Source organism: Halictus rubicundus, chromosome 9 (assembly GCF_050948215.1).
Source record: "Halictus rubicundus isolate RS-2024b chromosome 9, iyHalRubi1_principal, whole genome shotgun sequence".
Taxonomy (NCBI): domain Eukaryota; kingdom Metazoa; phylum Arthropoda; class Insecta; order Hymenoptera; family Halictidae; genus Halictus; species Halictus rubicundus.
In genome coordinates, this window is record NC_135157.1 from 2933601 (window position 1) to 2953979 (window position 20379).

General features: G+C 38.2%; 1 protein-coding gene across 1 annotated transcript in view; it reads right to left on the minus strand.

Annotated features, from left to right (window-relative positions):
• Window positions 1-20379, minus strand: part of Neto (Neuropilin and tolloid-like) — a 281903-nt gene that overhangs the window by 88803 nt on the left and 172721 nt on the right. Inside the window, exon 4 of the mRNA XM_076793432.1 lies at window positions 15541-15778. Coding sequence (XP_076649547.1) covers window positions 15541-15778 — 238 coding nt within the window. The remainder of the gene's footprint in view (window positions 1-15540; window positions 15779-20379) is intronic.

Here is a 20379-nt window from a genome sequence, read left to right on the forward strand (position 1 = left end):
GTGTCTTGCAGCATATTCTATGCAGAGTTCTACGCCTATGCCAGAATCATTTCTGACTCACACCGATATTTCGCTAATACGTCATACTTCGAATGTACCGGTAAACTATAAAGTGGTCGGCCGAGCAGCGATACAATCCTTCAGCAGTTGTTCGAGCAGGACAACTTCAGACGAAGGGGTGGGGATAGGGATTCTCTTATTTCGAAATAAAAAACGTGATTTTGTATCGGAATAAAATTGCACATATTGACGGTCGCGCTCGAGCTAATCTCCACCGCTACCGCAACGGGTCACGAATGACTCCGCCATAGCATACGGAGGGTTAAATCGAAATGAATTAAAATAACCTAGCAACGTTAACGAAAAATGACATCACAATTTATGAGAAACTATTAAGTTGACCCAAATATTTGTTTAATTTTCAACTAATTTGGACAATGCATTTAACATAAAATTTATAATATGTTATCTAAAATAAATGAACGCTCGGGGACTAATAAAACATTAACAGAAATACAATCGCGATGTTTGCGTACGGCCATGTCATCTAACATCAAGCACGCAAATCACGGAAAAACACTTGTTGTACAAGCGAATACCAGAAACAACAAAGTGAACTATCTCTGTCCACGAATTATAAATTTTCAGATGCTAGAAACTAATCGCCGATATGCAACGCGTCTAGTTGCGGTTATTATTCGGTTCATAGCGAACGGCGGTTCTCTAAAATCGCATAGTCTGCACAGTCACGTGTAAACGCGACCAAAGCCTGACCAATGCTCATGGAAAGATCAGCTGCATACCATAACGCGGTCTTTCGGGGACCGAGCATATTCGGGATGGTCGAGTTTCGATTATGCGTCTGTTTTCCGACACGCGCACCTATATAAATCCAGAATTGCATCGCGAATGCATAGAGAATACCAATCCCGAGGCCAGCGGGATGTTATCTCTGTTATATCAATGCGGGGATCGAACGGTGTACCGTCCCCCGATCGTTCATCAGCCCTCTGGCAATTTCGCTTGGTCGCAAACGATTACAGACGGATCCTCTCGTTGCAAGCCATTTCGTCTTCGCTGGCCGGGGAACTTCGAATTGTTCCAATTAAACTTGATTCCTGCAATGCCGCCGCGACAACGATGGAAACGCCATTCGGACGCTGACCTTTATCCTGACGATGGTCCTCGAAAAAGTTTCGACGATCCATAGTCGCGCTCCGAACTATTCGACAGCGTGGGTCGACAACCGATCGCAAAGAGCGGTAATTACGCTTGCCTGATTACGTGCACGTGACAGCGAAAACTGTTAATTTGTTCGATTTCTATTGGATGCTTCTCTTTATAGCAAAAATTCTGTAATAGTTAGCCCACCATACCAGTTTACAATTTATTTAATATTGTTGGTGGGTTTACAATTTTTGCAAGTTAAGTACAATCTATTTACAATGAAGGATAACCACCAAATTTCCAATTTCAACGTCTACACAAAAGTATTTGCTTCATACCAGGCCACCGTCGAGTTTAACGAGCTTCAGCTTGCGAAAGAATGATACGAGAGAAAAACGGTTTGCAAGCGAGACGCGTAAGTGGAAATGCTGGTTGGATTTAGACAAGTCATTATATTTTATATTCACTATATTTGTGCAGAGATCGAAGTAAACTAGTTCTTTGAAACATTCTGTTCGAGTGTTCGTGCTTCAAGAAATCTGCGCCCCCTCGATTTTGTAACCCAATGCAAGCGATAACGCGGATGTTAGGGTCGCATACTGGTTCCGAAGGATAGGACAGAAGGACAGGGAGTACTCAATTAACAACAGATTATGTAATTTGGAGCAATGCAGCGTGCCAAGGGGAAAACGTCGATCACGTTCCAGGCGAAACTTCCTTAATCTCTACCTGGGCCTTATTGACATGCGGATAATTGGGCGACGTAATTCACGTGGGTCGCTTAATATGCCATAATCACCTTGCTCGCCCTAATGGCTGCGATGCGCTGTCGGATCAGTCCGTTTAACCACACTGGTTAGTACCTCTGTTTCGCACCTCGAAATGGTTGCGTGTCTGACCCTGTTCTAGGAAAAACTACTTATTTCATGTGCTTATTTCTCCTTCCGCCTCTTTACTTACACGTTTTATGCTAAAGCCGTTGTTGTATAATATATTATGCATGACTTGCTTCGCGCTAATCTAGTCTGGCACTACCTCTGATGCCCATCCCATGCTGTTCCAGCAATTACTCGCAATTCCGACACACTGCTCATCAGTTTTAAGCAGCCTTATCCTACACATCAACTTTGTGCTTAACTCTCGTTTTGCTGCTTTCAGCAATCCTCCTGTTATGCTTTGTCGTTTTGAATACACTACGAGATTATTTTTTTCCGCACGAGTAATTTCAATCTAACGATGTACCATATGCAAAATACCTGCGAAATTGCACATAATCGCAATTAACTATGCACGTTATTGATAGGTTTTTTCGTTTTTCTAATGTGATTATTAATCTAGTATAAAAAAAGACAGAAACAAATGACGAGAATAATGAATGTAGCTGCGACATCGAACGCTTCCACGCGCCAAGTTTTTGTATCACGTTATCCACTGTAATCTGTTGTATTTCTTAAAGTTTAACACAAAATGTATACCTTTCTGTTTATTAAACGTGTTCTGCTATATTCAAAAAGAGTTTTGACATTACAAGAACACTACCAGGAAATTGTTAAACAATTTAGTAATGAAACACTGATGCATTACAGTCTACTTTACAACCTTTCCATATATGAAATAGTCTGACTTTCTCAAGTGTAACATTTTCTCTTCCAAACGTTTCAAGTCGTTCAAATAATTTGACCGGTACTATAACATATGTAAACAATAACAAATATATTATACACAATAATTTTTAGACGGCGGATTTTATGCATTTATAACAAGAATGAGTACGTGTAATTTGAAACAGTAGGAACCTTAGAAGAATTTAAAAATCCTGATATATTATTTTCAACCCATTAACCATATTAAGAAGGACAATGAATTTCTGTTTCACTCCAGTTCGTTGCAATTCAGGTAGCAAATTTTCATTTTACATAATGATCCGTTGTCTAATATATTATATACGAAAAGTTCGCAAAATACCGCATGATGCAGATACGTCTTCGAAGAACTCAACTAAAGACTCTGGAATTGGAAGCTTCAAGCTTTAAGACGAGCCCAGAATGATGATGGTACACATCTTTACGGTGAAGTAATAACAGTTTCAATATCAAAGACTAACACTTGCAACAACAATTGAATGCTTCCATAATTTTGAACGCCAGTGCATTTTCCTTGCATGTTCAATAATTAAGCCTTCCATGAATTGTAGCTGCACATGTTCCGACATGTACGCACTAGGAAATATCGTAATTACGGACGATCTTAGGCAAATGTTCGTCGTTTCGGGGAACGCCCGAATTAGCTCTCCCTATACAAAGCATTTAGCAGGCGTGCCAGGACGAGGCACGCACTTCCTTATCGGTCGAACACCAATTCCAGTTCCTCGCGGCCTTATCATCCGACTGATACCGGGCCGAGGAAAGAATATTATCAGAGAACTACGTCCTTAAATGTATTCAGCGCACGTTGCAAACGGTTTAACCGGCTGTGTTCTCCGGCCCCGCGTAATCTACAACGAACCTTCCCCATGCAAATCCGAAGCAATAGCGCGGCCGCGGTGAGAGACGCTCCGAAAGGAAATAAGGTACGTCGGTTCCCATCGATACCGCCTGCATATGATTTACAAGCGATTCAGAGGGAATTTATTCGCCCGTGACAACCAATACCCTAGGTTTACGACGCGGCGTTACGATATTTCTATTAAATCGCACCGTTTCGGCTCCACCGTGTCGCGGGAAGACCGCGAAACTTTAATCCCCACTCCCATAGAAATCGGAGAAACGTCGTACAGCAATTTTCCCGTGATCCTTCTTGGTCAAATGTTGTGCCTTTTTAAGTATTTATGGGTCGGGAACGCTTTTCAGAGCGATGAAAAGTACATCTTAGGTGAAAAACGATTCAAGAGGTTGCGGAGCCTCGATTTTTCGCGACACTGCGAAACTAATCACGTCCTTGATCGTTTTGCGATGATAAGAGCGGTGAAATTGGATTTTTCAAATATACATTCTGTCATCGCCCGTCTATCGCGGGGATATTACATTCACATTTTTAGCATACTCTCTTCGACAAACACTACACCTTGATTTCTTCGTCAATGATAAAACTCTGTTGTTTCTGATGAATTTTACAGGTAGCTTGATCAACGTGTTCGTGACACTTTTCTGATCGAAACGTCACCGAACACGACACAGTTCCTAACGAAAGAACTCGTAGTTCACACAACGTAAAAACCACGCGCACAAACAATTCCAAGATCTTCCTTCCTCGATAGCAAAATACTAGATTAACCTTTTCCTTTTACGGATGAGGATATTTGAAAATGTTAAAATTATATTCGTGGAAAGGCTAAATCCTATGCCAAAGTCTCAGGCTCTAGGAAAACAGTAAATATATACATTGAGCTTTTGTTACTAGGATAATCAAATTACTAGTTTTTACGTCTAAGAATTAAGTGCAGTTACCAGAGGTCGCCAACATGTCGACAGTTATTTTCAAAGGGTTAAAATTCTTCCACAGATGCTCTCTGATGAATAGACTGCGGATTTTCTGCATTTATTTATTTGCATATGTATGACAAAAATGAGTAGATCAAATACAAAATAGAGAAGAGATAAAGAAATAGAGTCTAACAAATATGTATGTTATTAATTTCCTTTAAACCGACATAAAATTCTATTTTGGCGTTGTTAATGTACAGATATCGAAGAACATATAACAACATAAAATACATATAAATTTTCTCCTTTTTCTAGGAAGTTACGAATTACAAAAAAGTTCAAGTAGCGAAAGGGGTTAAAAGAGGAAATACATTTTCATTTAACTTCCAGAATTGCTAGAAAAAGTTTTTATTTTGGATAAAAAACTCTGCTACAAGGGTTTACCGAATGTTCTCTTAGGAAAACTTGTACAATTTATTCGGGTTGTAAAAAAAGAAAATAATACGACAGAGAGTTATAGCAGAGGATAGGAAAGGAATTGTATTCCGAATCCGCGTGGCGAAACAAAAGGCGATCCCCCACAGATTTTTCCCCCGAGGACACGACCCTATCGGACCCCATCGAGGATTTCTATCGTGGTGGCTGGATCTGTCCACAGGATCCGATCCCATAATCGATTCCATAAAATTTCACGAGCTCGAGAACGGCCGCGTCCGCCGACGGACCGGTCCTTGCCTATCGTTTCCAAAACTCGGCCGAGGACCAGCAATCACCGCGGGATACTATTTTCGTACATCAGAAGAAGATTCGGTGTAGACGGACCGAGCCGCTCGCCGACCCTGACTCAATTTCGAACACGACCCAGCTGCCCTCATTTACCCAATCTGCCGCGTTTCGAAGCTGCTCGCAACGACTACATAGACGTGCTAATGTGTCTCGAACAATGCCTTCTTTCCTCTTCCCTTTCGCCTTCTCGCGAGTTGCTTAAGGGGGCCGGCAGGGTTTGAAATCCATATGCTTATGCATGGGTCAAAACCTTTTCAAACTATCGCTTCAATATTGCAATGAGCAGTTTAAAATTGGTCACTTGTGTTTCCTAAAAGTCCAATTTATGTCTGTATAGAGCCCAAATTTCGAATTTCTACATCATCGGGGAGTAATTAACAATATTCGGCAGAAAATTCTAATTCTGAAGCAAGTATGACGTCACAAGATGGCTGCCGCTGAGAGATTCTCTTAATTTCGCGAGATTTAGTGTTCGTATCGAAAAAAGGGCTCTATACAGACATAGCGAAGACATGTACAAACACGGTGGTATGCATTTTTAATTGATTACTTACTTATTTAAGACGTAAAATGTCTAGAAAAAAGGCACAGGATAACATAGCGTGACAGTCAAGGCCAAATGCCTGCCGGCCCCCTTAAAGCTGGGGAGTCCATTCGAGAGTAAAACTCTCGCGAGTTAGTTGCTCTCGACAGTATTAGGTTGTGAACATGCGAAATGTCCCATTTCGGTTTATCAGTATCTTAAATTGTGTTTTATTAAAAAATCTTGAAATTTCTTGGCATATTGTGTATCTATTTTGAAGGGCAGACCTTCGAAAGATCTTCAGACCTTTTCCTTTGTCAGATCCGGTTTTCACTTGCTTTGTTTCTGCGGCTATCCCCTTCCATACTAACGCTCTGTTTTCCAACATGCGTCAACTTGATTCATTAAGGCGGGAAGACCTCCAGGAATCGCGAAAATGTTAAAGACGCCGTTAAGGAATTTATTGGGGCCAGTTTATACAGTAGTCCGTAATTCTTGGTAAAAATAAAATCGGGGAGATTCTATGGCGCAAAAGAAGACGAAAATCAAAAATAATGAAATTACATTTTTTTTTGGCTTTGTTTTCGAGAAAAATGTGTTTGGGAATCAATCGAGTACGCGTGCACTTAACTAATAACCGGCATTACGGATTTCACTATAGCCATTTCTGCACCGGATACAATGTAGGCCGCTGATAAATAAATTAATATTTAATACATTTTTTCATAACGAAGTATATGGATTTCTTTATCATAAAAATAATTGTATCGCATAAAGTACATCGGTAATGAATATCAGTAATTTTTCTGTCACAAATATATAGAAAACCGTTATCTAAAAAAAAAATTGACACGGAAATAAAATGTTCCCGAATTTTTCGATAATATATTCTGTATTTTAAAAATTGGCGTGCGGTAAAATGATAGCAGTTGGAAGCTAAAATATCGGTTTTCATATGGAAACTCGCTCGTTATTTTCAAAGAGTTTGTAAAGTTTGATGTTCATCTATGTGAGTGATATGTAGGATATGATGCCCACGGCTTTTAAAATTGTGGATTTAAGAATATCGAGTTTTGAAACAACGAAGTGTGACCATATCGCCAATTCTGCAAGAATCAATTTCATAATTTCACAATATATCTCCAAAGCAGTTGTACTTTAACAAAATACTATTTTTCTTTCATACATCAGCCTGCTTACTTACATAGGATAAAAACGAAATGAGTAAGAGTTGCAATTATGCAAGAATTGAAAACAGATAAACTTTCGTTTCTTACAGCTAAAAATGGTTTTTCTGAATCTTACAATACAGTTGGTGATCAAATTATTATGAATATTTACATATTTTATGTGTTCCCTGTTGTTGCGACTTTAATAATAGTGAAGTATACACTTTTTCCGTTCTTTACACATAGATATACTCTTTTAATATTTTCTGGTATAAATTCAAGTCTTATCATGACTTGGAAATTTGCCTGACATGAGTCCGATCTCAAACATGATAACCAGTGAATATTAAGTTGTTTAGTAAATTATGCCTGCATGACATCAGCACCTAGAAATACAGGATCACTATATAGGGTGTCTCAGCTAAAGGGGGCCACCTAAATAACACCTGTATTATTAATATTTTAAATGGTATCGAACGAAGTATACCATAGACGAAAAATTTCTTTCGTCCGGTTATTTTCTCATAGTTTTATTATCAAGGTTAGCATTATTTTTTATCAGGGAAACATATTTTTTTTATTCCAGCTTGTAGCGACTGAGAAAATACATTTGAATATTCAAACAGCTGAACGTTTTATGAAATATTGATAGGTATATACAATTCCTTCTAAATTGTAGAAGATTTACAATTTTTGCTACACGCTGTTAAAAATTTTAACCACTATCAATGTATTTTCAATTTCTTTCTCGATAAAACTTATGGTAATATTTTTCAAGTAATAATCTAATCGCCTACTGTAAATCTTGTCCGAGTTTTAAACACGTTTGATTTATGGTAAAAGTCGCAATCGACGTTTTCTCATTTTGTTCTTCTCTCTCATATGTTCTTCTAAAGATCGTACAATTTGCAGCATCCTTAAAGGAACAAAGAGATTGCTGTCACTTTGAGATGTGCGATGGAACTCGGAGAAAAGAAGCAAATTGTATGGTAACGAATTTCTCGATTGTTTCAAGGAAGCAACCCTCTTCACTTGGAAAGGATGCATTTACAAGGGATGGGATCGATACTTATACACCATCGATACTGTCATGTACTGCATTCTCCGTCGGTTTTAATCCATGCGTTTAATCATGCGTTATTTATTTTTCAGCATCGTCTGTTCGTTTTAATTTAATTAAAAAGCTGCACGTGACTGATCGCGCAACTAATGAAGGAAACATCGATTTCTGATACTAATTGAATCCAGTATTACACGACTTGCGATACTACAAAGGTTTAAAACATTTATTGTTATTTAAAATAAAAATGAATGATCTTCAAACAATTTTAAGTTCAAGCTTCGTTTTGGACATTTCCTTTAACACTAAACTTGTCACGGTCAGGAGACTGATTTTTCATTTGAAAATGATTGAAAGTATAAAAACGCATTCATGGAAAATGATTACATTTTTGCATTCATATTTTGGCCAACCGCGCCGAACGTAGAAAAGGACCGCACGGCCGAAGGGGCATTACATACCGTTAATTAAACCGTTAAATACAGTTGAAACTATATCGTGTTTAGTGTCATTTTAATCAAAAAAATGCCACAAATAAGTTGGTAAAAGTCCCATAAAAAATAATGAAAAATAAGGAAGTTATGTAATTAGATTAGTGTAATTAGATCGGTGTTCACACCGATATACCCGACCCGATATCGTCATGTTTACACTTTACACTGCCCGACGTCAGCTCGAGGTTCTCGGCAGTGGAGGGGATAGGCAAACTGACTAAGATCGTGTAGCTCCGTCTTGCTTAGATCAAGACTTTACTGTACTATTCAAAATAGTAGAAGGATGGAAACAATTGAAGAATGTCATTATATTGCTCCCAACTTGTTAAAATTATTGAAGAAAGAAAACCATTCTTATTTGACTCCTAACGCGAGAAACATTTATTTTGCATAAAGATCCGCAGTACATTGATGAAAAATGGAAAGCGACTGTAACGTCGAAACAAGTGATAGAACACTGTTTCCATCAGGCCGAGATATACTTAACACACAAAAAGTTCCAAGCGAGTCAAACTTTTTGGCCAGCCCTCGCATCTCTATTATAAAAACTTCTCTCTATTATAAAAATAAAGCAATTATTAACTGAAATTTGAATGCTCTCCAGATCGCTGTAGCGTTCCGTGGCGGGCGGTAACGCCCACGCTGGAGGCAACCTGCGAACTTAACTAATTAAATGAAGAAAAAGCGAATCAGAAATGCGGAATGAAATTCTGCAACACGAGCTTCGTGTTCGAGGAAAGTGATATTGGTATTGACCCAGTGCACAGGCACTGAAGTTCAATTTTAGACGCTCGAGGGGTCCCATGAGAACATCTTCCACGGCGTGGGTGGAGTCTAGAAGCGTTCCTTTTACTAGATACCTTAGGACCGTCTAAAACTGCTCGAGCGCACGTGTACTGTGGCAATATTCAGATTGAATTTTGAAAAATGTAGCTTCTTCCGCAAATATCCCTCCGACTTCCTACCATATAAGTTGTGATCAAAAGTATGATATGTAGTCATTACTATATTTTTGTGGCTTATATCGCAAAGTTTTAACTAAAATCCTTGCAATTTACTTAATGACAGTCTAATTATATTTGCTTTGCTATTTAACCTCGGATAACTACGCGTTCAGAAACATGACGCTCGGAACATTCGAACCTTGAGACATCGGGTGATCCTTCGAATGCTTCAATTAGGGTAATTCCAGGAGAGACGCACCACTTTTTATTGTGGCAATACTGGAGATTCTCAACTGTTTCTCTGTTATCATTTATAACATTTTAATATGCACTTTTTCGACCTTTTTTCAACAGCACATTAATATATTAAAATGAAAGTTTTGCTCATTTAACTTAATATATTATTGAAGAGATTTAAATAAATAATTAAACTATGCCTGCCTATACTTTCAATTATTTTCAATAAAATTTTTATAAACATAAAAACATAAAAAAAATGTGGTGCACTTCTCCCGGAATTACCCTAATAAATTCAATAAAAAATAGAACTTTTACATTTCACTTATTCTGTTCCTTTAGAAGGTATTTTTGGTTGCAAACCTGCAAACTCGATAAAACTTGATTCCGCACTTCCATTTGCGTAAAGAATCGCCTGCCATACTTCCTGGCGGTATATTCCCGGACCGATTCTTTTCTCAAGTTTGTCAGTTCATTATGGAAACATGCCGTCCGCGTGGCCACCATAAAAGCGAGAGATCGCCGTGATTTATGACTCGAGCACGCGGCGTTCGGTGAGGTATCATCGAATTACTATCGCCTAGAATTTCGAGAGTACAATAAGGGAGCAGCTTTATATGCGGAGTTCGACGGAGGGGACGGTTTGTTTGCTCGTCGCGGCTCGTAATGTGTTTTCTTTTACGAGCGATCGAGTCGAGAAGATACACGGGACCGTCGTTATTAATTCTCGTTCGGTCGCGGCTCGTTTATTATGTACCAGCCCCTGTGGCCGGAGGTTGTTTCAATATTATTCACTTTTTCAAAGCTCGAAAGAAATATCACTAGGGGCGTCTAAATCTTTGTTAACACGGTGACTGCCGTGCATCCATCATCAAAGATTTCCACAACAACGAGTGAACTGCGTTCTTCGAACTTTAATTTGTCGTAAATAACGCTTGGAAATTCCATCGGGAACACGTTGAAAACGCGATTTGAAACTTTCGAATTTTTTCGCTGATTTTTGCATATCGTTTTTTCGAAATTTCGGAGCATACGCCAATTTTCAGTTTTCACCATCGTAAAGTGCGTTCTTCCAGTTGCAATTTGGTGCTTCAAACGTTTGAAAATTCCATCTTGAATGGATTCTTGTGTTGATCGTCTCGATCCGTTGAGTTTTGATTAGGTTGGCGACCACTAACAAGCGATTTATGCCAAGCAACCACTTGTATCCTCGGTAACATTTCATTCTTAAATTATCCATATGATCTATGCAAGACTTCAATGAGTAACAACGTTAAATTGTATTTTATTCAATTTTTCGTTACTAGCTAGAACTTTCTACCAATTTTCTTGTAAGAAATGAATTCCATGATAAAAGAAGCAAAAATCAATACCGCGTTTTTCGACTTTCACAATAAACCCAAAATCAATACAGTAGAACCTCGTTCATTGCAATCTCATTTTTTTGCACGGAATCCTCGTTCCCTGCATTCCCAACATTGCGATTCAATAGAGAAGGCGTTCAAGAGCAAATAAACTGTTCCATTCTGCCGTTCCAGATTAAACCTGCTACAAGATGTACTTGCTTGTAAATCAGTAAATTCTTAGCTGACCTTGTGACGACATTTGTATTAGTATTAAAAACCGGTAATGATGAACACGAAAATATGGTAAACAAGATCTATAGAATTCAACAAAATCAAAGTTGAAATGTCTCTTAAATTATTAATGTTTCGCCATATGTTGGTTAATACTTTTTCATGGAGAATGGAGAGATGCATAGAACAGTGCATGGAAAAATGTGTCAATTTAAAAAAAGGAGGAAGACCTTGAAATCTCCGGAACTTTTTCACCTACAAACTATTATCGCCATATTATATTCCCCTTTATACTGAAAAACTAGTTTCTAAAATAACAGAAGCACGCTGTAGAATCGTCGGAACGTCAAATGTTTAAAGCATTAATGGGAAAGAATTAATGTTGGAAAGAAAGAAATTCAAGAGTGAAATTTCACTCCGGACATGAACCACAAGGGCCCACGGAGGGTTAGAGAATTAGTCAATGCCCTTACTTTTGTCGTACTTAGAGTGCAATGTGCGGCGCAGCGCCTGGCAAAAACTTGCGGGCGCTTCTGTCGCACCATCGACGTGCACATTGTACGCCGACGACGGAGAGGATTTACAGGTCGATCCTCGGTGAGACCGCGCGGAACCAACCGGGTGTATCAATCACCCAGTTCCCCGTGGCCGTAGCCCCGTATTCGAAGTTCGATCGAGTTCCGGCTGGGAAGTTGCGACGAACTTATACATATGAAACGGCTCGAATATCAACCGCCCAACTCCGTCCGACGGGCCGCACCCCCGGCGTCGAGTTAATTCCACGAGTTAAAGAGATAAGCGAAAATTCGCTTCCGTAATGAATTTCCCTTCTGCGACGCGATGCGACGCGACGCGCAGTGGTCGATAAGCACGATAACTGGGACACAAATAAAAAAAAGTTACTTTAGAAATTCAAAATTGTATAATTTGATTTATTAATATCTAACACGCGCGTCTGATAAGTTTTTTCTTCCATTAAAACTCATTTCTAACTAATGTAGGAATATTTTAAGAGAAACTCCTACGTCTTAGGTGTGACGTAACGGGTGGAGTGATCTCATACCGATTTCGCTAAAGTACTTTATTCTACTTCGACAACTCGACTCTCAAACGACAATTTAATATTCAATATCTCATCAACTCACCCGCTCGCGACTCTCGCTCTACTGACTGACTCTCTACCGACTGACTCTCTACCGACTGACTCTCTACCGACTGACTCTCTACCGACTGACTCTCTACCGACTGACTCTCTACCGACTGACTCTCTACCGACTGACTCTCTACCGACTGACTCTCTACCGACTGACTCTCTACCGACTGACTCTCTACCGACTGACTCTCTACCGACTGACTCTCTACCGACTGACTCTCTCTCTACAGACTGACACTACATCCCTCGCATTCGCCCTTTTTATTCAAGTCCCACTTTCATTCTTCCTTTCTTGCACTTTCATTCTCTCTCTATCAGTTTCACATCCATTCGGAAAACCCAAACAGTCACGTACGCCCTGCGCTTGGCGCCCCTAAACACTTTACTCTTGTCACCGAGACCCAAACACTCTTCTTTCACACTTCGGCCCAAACAGACTTCCTTTCACGCAGGACCCAAACACGTTGGCGCCACAATGTCGCGTCCACAGTCACTCTAAACAATCACTCTAATACAGTGTCTCATTCATAACCCTACACTAAGAAACTGTGCATAATTTCAAATTATTTCAATTGTAATAATCATATTTCTCTTCTGCCAAACTGAATATGTGCCGAATTGTTTGAGAAACTGAAAACGTGTCTCTAGTAATTTGTACCATAATTTGTACTCGGTACTCATTGCTGTAACTGCAGAATCCGATAGTAGTTACAGCCTTTTGCGGTATTAAAAAATTGATATTTCATTGAATTTTTTAAATATACAGGACTTTAAAAATACTTTCTCAAAATGCTATGCTTCAATTCATTTAAATGATTAAGTGATGATTAAAATGAAAATCGTTTGCATTAATTGCAAGTCATAGGAACCAAAAAGGAATTTATTTCTCTCTTTAATGGTTTTTATAAGTTATATGAAATGTATTGATACTCTCCTTATAAACCCTTTAAAACTCTTGAACTTTTTATTCTACTCCAGATTTCTTAAATTCTTTATTCTACTCCAGATTTGTTCATAACCATATTAGTCCAGGGTAGATTTTTATTTTTGCATGCGCCGAACGTGATCCGTCCGTACATCCGTTCTAATAATTAAATCGGTAGAAAACCGAACGGAATACGCGACAGGCGCGTAAAAACTAGTTGAACAAAAAATTTTTAAATGATGCAGTAATGCATAGAATGGCGTCAGCGTTAAGCCCCATCTGTCAGTCTGGACGGGGCTTTATGAATTCTGAATTGTGCTATTGTCAGTTTCTGACACATTTGGTTCTAGTGTTACGTATATTTTCGATGCTTTAAATTTAACATTAAAGATAAAAGTCTATTTAGGAGAAAAAGAGAAAAGAAGATAATATTGATGAATTTAAGTTTCTTAATTTTATGGTTTGTTCAGTTGTAAAATCCCTAATTAGTTTCAAAAATACCATGACAAATTATTATATCTCTTTTTGAAATATTGTATCGTATATGGCAAGCCTGCTCAACGATGGCTCGCGGAACAGATGTGGCTACTTCTCCTCTCCACCTGCTTCGGCATGTACAGGGTGTAAAAAAATGTTTCGTCTTGGCTGTCAAGGTCTGTAAAAAAAAAAGTTAACGCAAAATTTTTCTTGATCTTGAATTTCACGGTCAAATTTCTTTTTATTGTATTGTATTCTACGCGTCATGTAAATAAAAAGAAATTTGACCTTGAAAGTCAAGGACAATATTGCGGCAACTTTTTTTACAGATCTTCATCGATCCGAAGATGTAGAATACACCTATGGCGGCCATAACCAAATATTTCTTTACACCCTATACATGTACATGAATACGTAGCAGTGGTAAGTAACCAGCCGATGCAGCGGACGTGGGCCACGTGTCGATGGAAAAGTCGGAGTGGACATGGTGGGGACTGACTCGCCGATTAGGCGAAGAGGAGAAGCAGTCACATCTGTTCCGCGAGTCATTATTGAGCAGACCTGGCATTTTTCTTGCATTTGTTTTCATGCAGTTGCATGTAGTACACATGCATTTTTATTTTGACGGAAATTGAACGAATTGCATTTTGCTAGCTGAGCACAGTTTCAATGTATAATCCAGGAAATCTGTTAAATCGAATGAATTACTCGCAAAAACCGTTTTCATATGAAACCAGAAAGATATCTGGTAGTTATAAAATTGCCCTTATCTTGTCGTGTTTCCAAATGAACACAATAATTACGGTCCGTTATAACATAGAATAAAATACAAAGAGTATGAAATAAAATGAAGTTATTACAATAGCCCCGGTATCAATTTTTCGATGTCCAGGATTTTTCCCAATTAAAATGTACGGCAGGTTATTTGAAACGGTTCATGTCAACATTTCGCTGATTCCTAAAATGATGTCAACTGTACAGAATTCGCAAATTGACAAACCCGTGCAAACTGTACGAAAACTGTAAATTCACTTAGTCGCGAGTAAACATTAAAAATATATTTTGTACGTTTCCCCGAAATTAAAACTCAAAATACATGAGGAAAAAGAAAACATAAACAATTTTGGACACTAAAATGAATGGTATGAAGCCTCACATGAAAAAATTTTGTTCTACATTTTCGACTTATTTTTTCATGGAGAATCACCCCCTTTTCGCTTATACCACCAGTTACCGAACACCCTGTATATTTCAATAAAGACAAACAAGCATTTCTACTGCAATCATTGTGAAATAAAAGATCTGAAACCCATCGAGCAACAACGGTACGTTCATTGTTAAACAATACGCGTTCACTTCTGCCACTGACGGTTCAATATGCGCACAAAAAGATAACCAGTTTGGAAGTTTCGTTCGGAAAGAGCCGTTCCATGCAATAAGAAACCGAGGACCGAATGGATTCTCTTCGAAACCGTATTTCCCGATCCTGAATTCTTTGGCAGTGGCTTGCGCGGGCATTTCCGCGAGCTGGTCAGAGTGGATTTTTCAAAGTTTCCGCGCTCCGACATCCGTAAACGTTAGGGCGAAAGAGACAAAGTTCGCTCACCTTTCAGGATCCGGACGCACTCGGTCAGGTTTGGATAGTTGTCCGGATAGTTCGGACTGTAAAATTCCTGCTTGGACTCCTCACCGGTGGTGAACTTCTCGCACACGTCCGGGATGTGTCGCATTTGACGGCGTACCACATCGTTCCCGTGGAACGGCGTCGGCATCGTCGTGAAGTCATTCGGCCCCCTCGACGAAATGGGCTGGTACACCAACTGATTCTCGTGCGACGGCACTGTCTGTACATAGTTAAAAATCACGTGAGGCCACGCTATTCCACCAACTCCAAGAATGTCACGCCTTAGACCACCCACGCGCCCTACAAGATCTGCCGCAAAACTGACGGAACGGCCACCGGTCTTCAGCGAACAATACTTTATTGGATTCTTGTAAATACAGTTGTGTCTCGAGATACAGTCAGCGAAATTTCCATAGTTCTATTAAAAATTTCATTTGTTTTTGAGTGATATCGATTGAATTTGGAGTTGTTACCGATTGCAATAGTTAAATGTGTTCTTGTTTCCCTGATTTTCGCTTTCTTTGCTCTAGACAAAAGCTTGACTGCGTACTTACTTTTTTTAAATATTTTAAAAAGGCTTGAGGGCTGAACTTCGAAACATATGTTGTAGTACACCTATACTACAACATATATGAGAAACATTAAAATCCGTGTCCCATATGTCTCGGCCTCCCCCTTGTAAGGATAAAACTTGTTTGTTTAAACATTTTAGTATTCATGTGTCGATATATCGGCTTTGCGAGATTCGCGAAAAATACCTTGAGCCGATATTTCAGCGTTTCGTTTTTAATAGAATTTTAACACATCTAATAACACTTTATTTTTATAAAATACGTTCATATATTAGAAAACACGTTTACTAAACACGAGTTTTATCTCAGATATTATTGTAAAAATACATGTGAGAAATTCTATGTGGAGACAGTAGCAGCGAAGAGGATAGGCAAGAAATAAAAGATAAAGGTCTGGGTTATACAGAGTTGTACTCAAATGGTTGAAAAGTGGGAATTATCTCAATAAGGAATACCATGTGTTTATTGACACCTATTTCAACTCAGTTCCACTCGTTCGAAACCTTTATCTTCAGCATGTCGTGAAGAAAAGTCACAAAAACAACCAGTTCTTCTTCTTTCAAGTCACTTTTGGGTCATTCCACGCGAAATCGGACACTTTTTGGAGTACTGTTTGAAATTTGTTCAAATTTGAGTATGTTGTAGTCTTTAGTGACCTATTGTGACCCAAATGTCCCCTTTACGGACCGGTTTTAAAAAAGCGAAATTTCTTTTGCTAGGAATCAGCAAGTAAAAAAAGTTTAAACTTAAATCTATGGAAAATAATACTTTTCTATTTTCTATGTAAAATTCCGTAGATTTTCCAGTAAAATAAGAAACAGTAGAGTTGGGTATTTTTGGTAGGACCATGGAAAATCGCAGGGTACTAAAAGGGTTAAAATAATTTTTTTACGATACTTCACCAATATATTTGTGACATTTTACTGATTAAAATAACACCAAACACGACACAATTTGAATCATATCTACCTGTTTAATCCACGACATAGTAGAACCTCTATTATCCGTACTAATCAAGGGATCGTAGATGCCCGGATAATGGAGCTGTTACTAATTACAAAATCACTTTAGATCTGACTGTTTACGTATATGAAACCTGCATTCGGATAATGGAGAATTCAGAAACCGGTTCGGATAATCGAGGTTCCACTGTACCGTGGATTAAACAAGTAAGTACGATTCAAATTGTGTCGTGTTTGGTGTCATTTGAATCAGAAAAGTGTCACGAATATGTTGCTCAAAGTTTCATACAGAAATAGTTAGAAACAAAAAAGTTTTATCCTTCCTTCGGTGTTATCTAACTCTCCCCTAATCCCGTACATAGTGATAATTATACTTGTAGTTTAATATTTATAATACTAATCCAGATATTGAGTAAGGAAAGGAGTTCATTGAAGAAACTTTTATGCAAAAACAAGAAATAACTGCTGGATCAAATCCGTGAAACAATTCTAAAAATCAGTGTTACGATTAATAAATTCTGTGTGGGTGTTTTCGACTATCGAGGAACTTCATATTCTAGCGAGCGAAGTTTCCAAGCTGTTAGTTTCGTGCAGCATTATCGTGCAGCAGAGCCTAACTGCCAAGTTTTGCGACACGTGTGCAAAAGCTACGGTCGTGTGCTGCAACTCTGCTTCTAATGATCCAGACACGATCGAATTGGAAGGCATAATAAATGAATGGTGTATTTCTCGATGTCACGCGTTTCATACATAGGCGTTGCAAATAGTTTCTTGCATTTGGAAAAAGTGCGATCACTTTTAGAACGGACCTTGCACCGCAGGTATCACGACCGCGGCGGTAACTCGTGGCTGACGCAATTGAAAATTTATACGGTCGATGAGCAATAATCCTCCGATACACAGGTGTCAGGTCGTTAATTAAATGAGAGTCCAACGACGCTTTAGGCAACTGGTGCCGTAATACCGTTAAATTATAGTTATCGCCTCCGTACGAAATTATTGGGGTGCTGGAAATCCATTACAACTGTAATTGCGTTATGCCGTCGAGATCGATGAACCTTCTGGTTTCGGTTCTTTCTCCCCGTTTCATTTTTTTTTTAATGCGCGAACTTGCGCCCCAGAAACCGCGTTTCAGATTCTGCTAATCCCACGGTTATAAACTCCCGATGAAACTGTACCGGTAATACAAAAGAAACAAAAAAAGAACAGAATTCCCTCGCTATAAGCCGATTAAGTCGGTAGAGTAATGGTAAGCTTATAGCGTGGAAGATTTACCGAACCTGAGGCGAAAACATACTGTATTAAGCTTCTCTATGGTTCAACACAAAAGGTTCCGATCCGTGTTAACAATATCTAAGTATTATTGCTAATAAAAATATTGTCTACATTTGACACATCAGAAATTTGTTCTAATGGGAAATATCGGTCATGATGCGCAGTGGATCCAAAAAGTATTTAAACACTACATATTCGATTCTCGAAAAATTGTCGATATTTAAATTGTGATAATTTCGTAGAAATAAATAATACAACTATAGACTTGGTCTCATTTTAAAGCTTGATGCCTCTACTTTCGCGGAGCATTGTCAGTTCCCTCCAACATTGGGATGGCCCATTTTTCCATAAAAAATGCTGCAAATTCGAACGTCCCCAAGAACTTACAAAAACTTTTCTCGTAATTGAAATTGCCATAGATTGCAGCCTCCTTAAAAATTGAGAGACGATTTTTTTCACTGTTTTATGAAACACAAATGAAGCACAAGTTCGGTGTAACTTATAAATACTACCTGTAAAATTGCCGGCACACCTCTCATTCGAAGCTCGATTAAACAACTTATAAAAAATTGTACATCAATTATTAAGGGGCCGGAAAAGGAAAGCTTCAATCATTTAATCTCCGATGGTTTCAGTCACGAAAAAATGTTTTCAATGTTTTCACTGGCGTTTGAATGTACCGCGTTTTCAAGAAAAAACGTGTTTTCAGATTCTCACCCGCTACATCACGAAAAAAATCTTGGAATAAAATGAATGATGGATTATGAAAAATGATTTCTAACGGTACAATGAGTTCAAATTTAAAGGGGGAAATAATCATAGTTTAAATACAGGCAATTTTGGAGAATGGAATATTTAGTATTCAAGTATAATAATTGTTGGATTTACTGTATGTATGCAAGTGTCAACCTAGAACTGGGTAATGCTTTGTACAATGATCGATATCATGAATTTACTCAAATATGGTTAACTAGTGGAATATATCACATCAAGAAAGCAGAAACATTTATCGAAAACCAATTTTTGATGAAATTATTAAAATATGAACGATATTAAAAAATCTGCATGGAAAAAAGATTAATATTTTAATAGTATGAACATGAAATGCAGTTCAAATTACGTTGCAAATTTTACTATTCGTGAAGTTTCATGAGAACAATTCGTTCTCATTCTATATTCATTGGCGTTACCAGTAACATAACCATGATTATATACGAAGTAAGTAAAGCGTAATGTAATAAACTTTGCTTTTCGCTGACATTAAATCTAACGCAACATATTATGCATGAAATGTGCAGCAATATTGCGATATTACATGTTCATTTAGTAGAAATTCATTTGAAAAATTCATCACCATTTTCAACTCCATTATTTGTAAATGTAATGAACGTACTAGCGACACGATGAATAATACTGTTTGTAAATCAATAGGAAATTTACATTCCTACTACAATATTGTACACATATTGGAATATATTCAGAACTCGATTCGAAGATACTTGTCGAAAGTTCGATTTTTCGAAGATTTACCAGACGCGTTCTTTCCATATTTCTACTTGATTTAGTGTTTTCCAGCGTAAAATGCAATCTCAAGCTTTAGTTTAAGCCCTCTCAAGTTGTAAAATTCCTACAAGAACACATTGAAAATTCGATTCGGGTACCCCAGTATCTCATAAGTAGATCCCGGACTTTTATGCAAAATAAAAATTTTCCTGTCAATTGTAATGGACGGAAGTTAAATAAAAATGTACTTTTCCTTTTAAAAATTTCAATAAGCCGGATATTGTGCAACGATGTTTTGCAATGCTTTTAATGTCCTCGCCGATTCAGTGCCAAAAATGCATAGAATCACGCTAAAGGCGAATTTACACATCTTCATTATGGATGAATCATGTATAAGGGATGTACAACGTGTATGCAAATTATATGTCACGACTACCATACTTGTATTCTATACATTTGGACCGGTGTCGATCTATTAAAAAAAAATCGACCTCAAAATTGACCTTGAC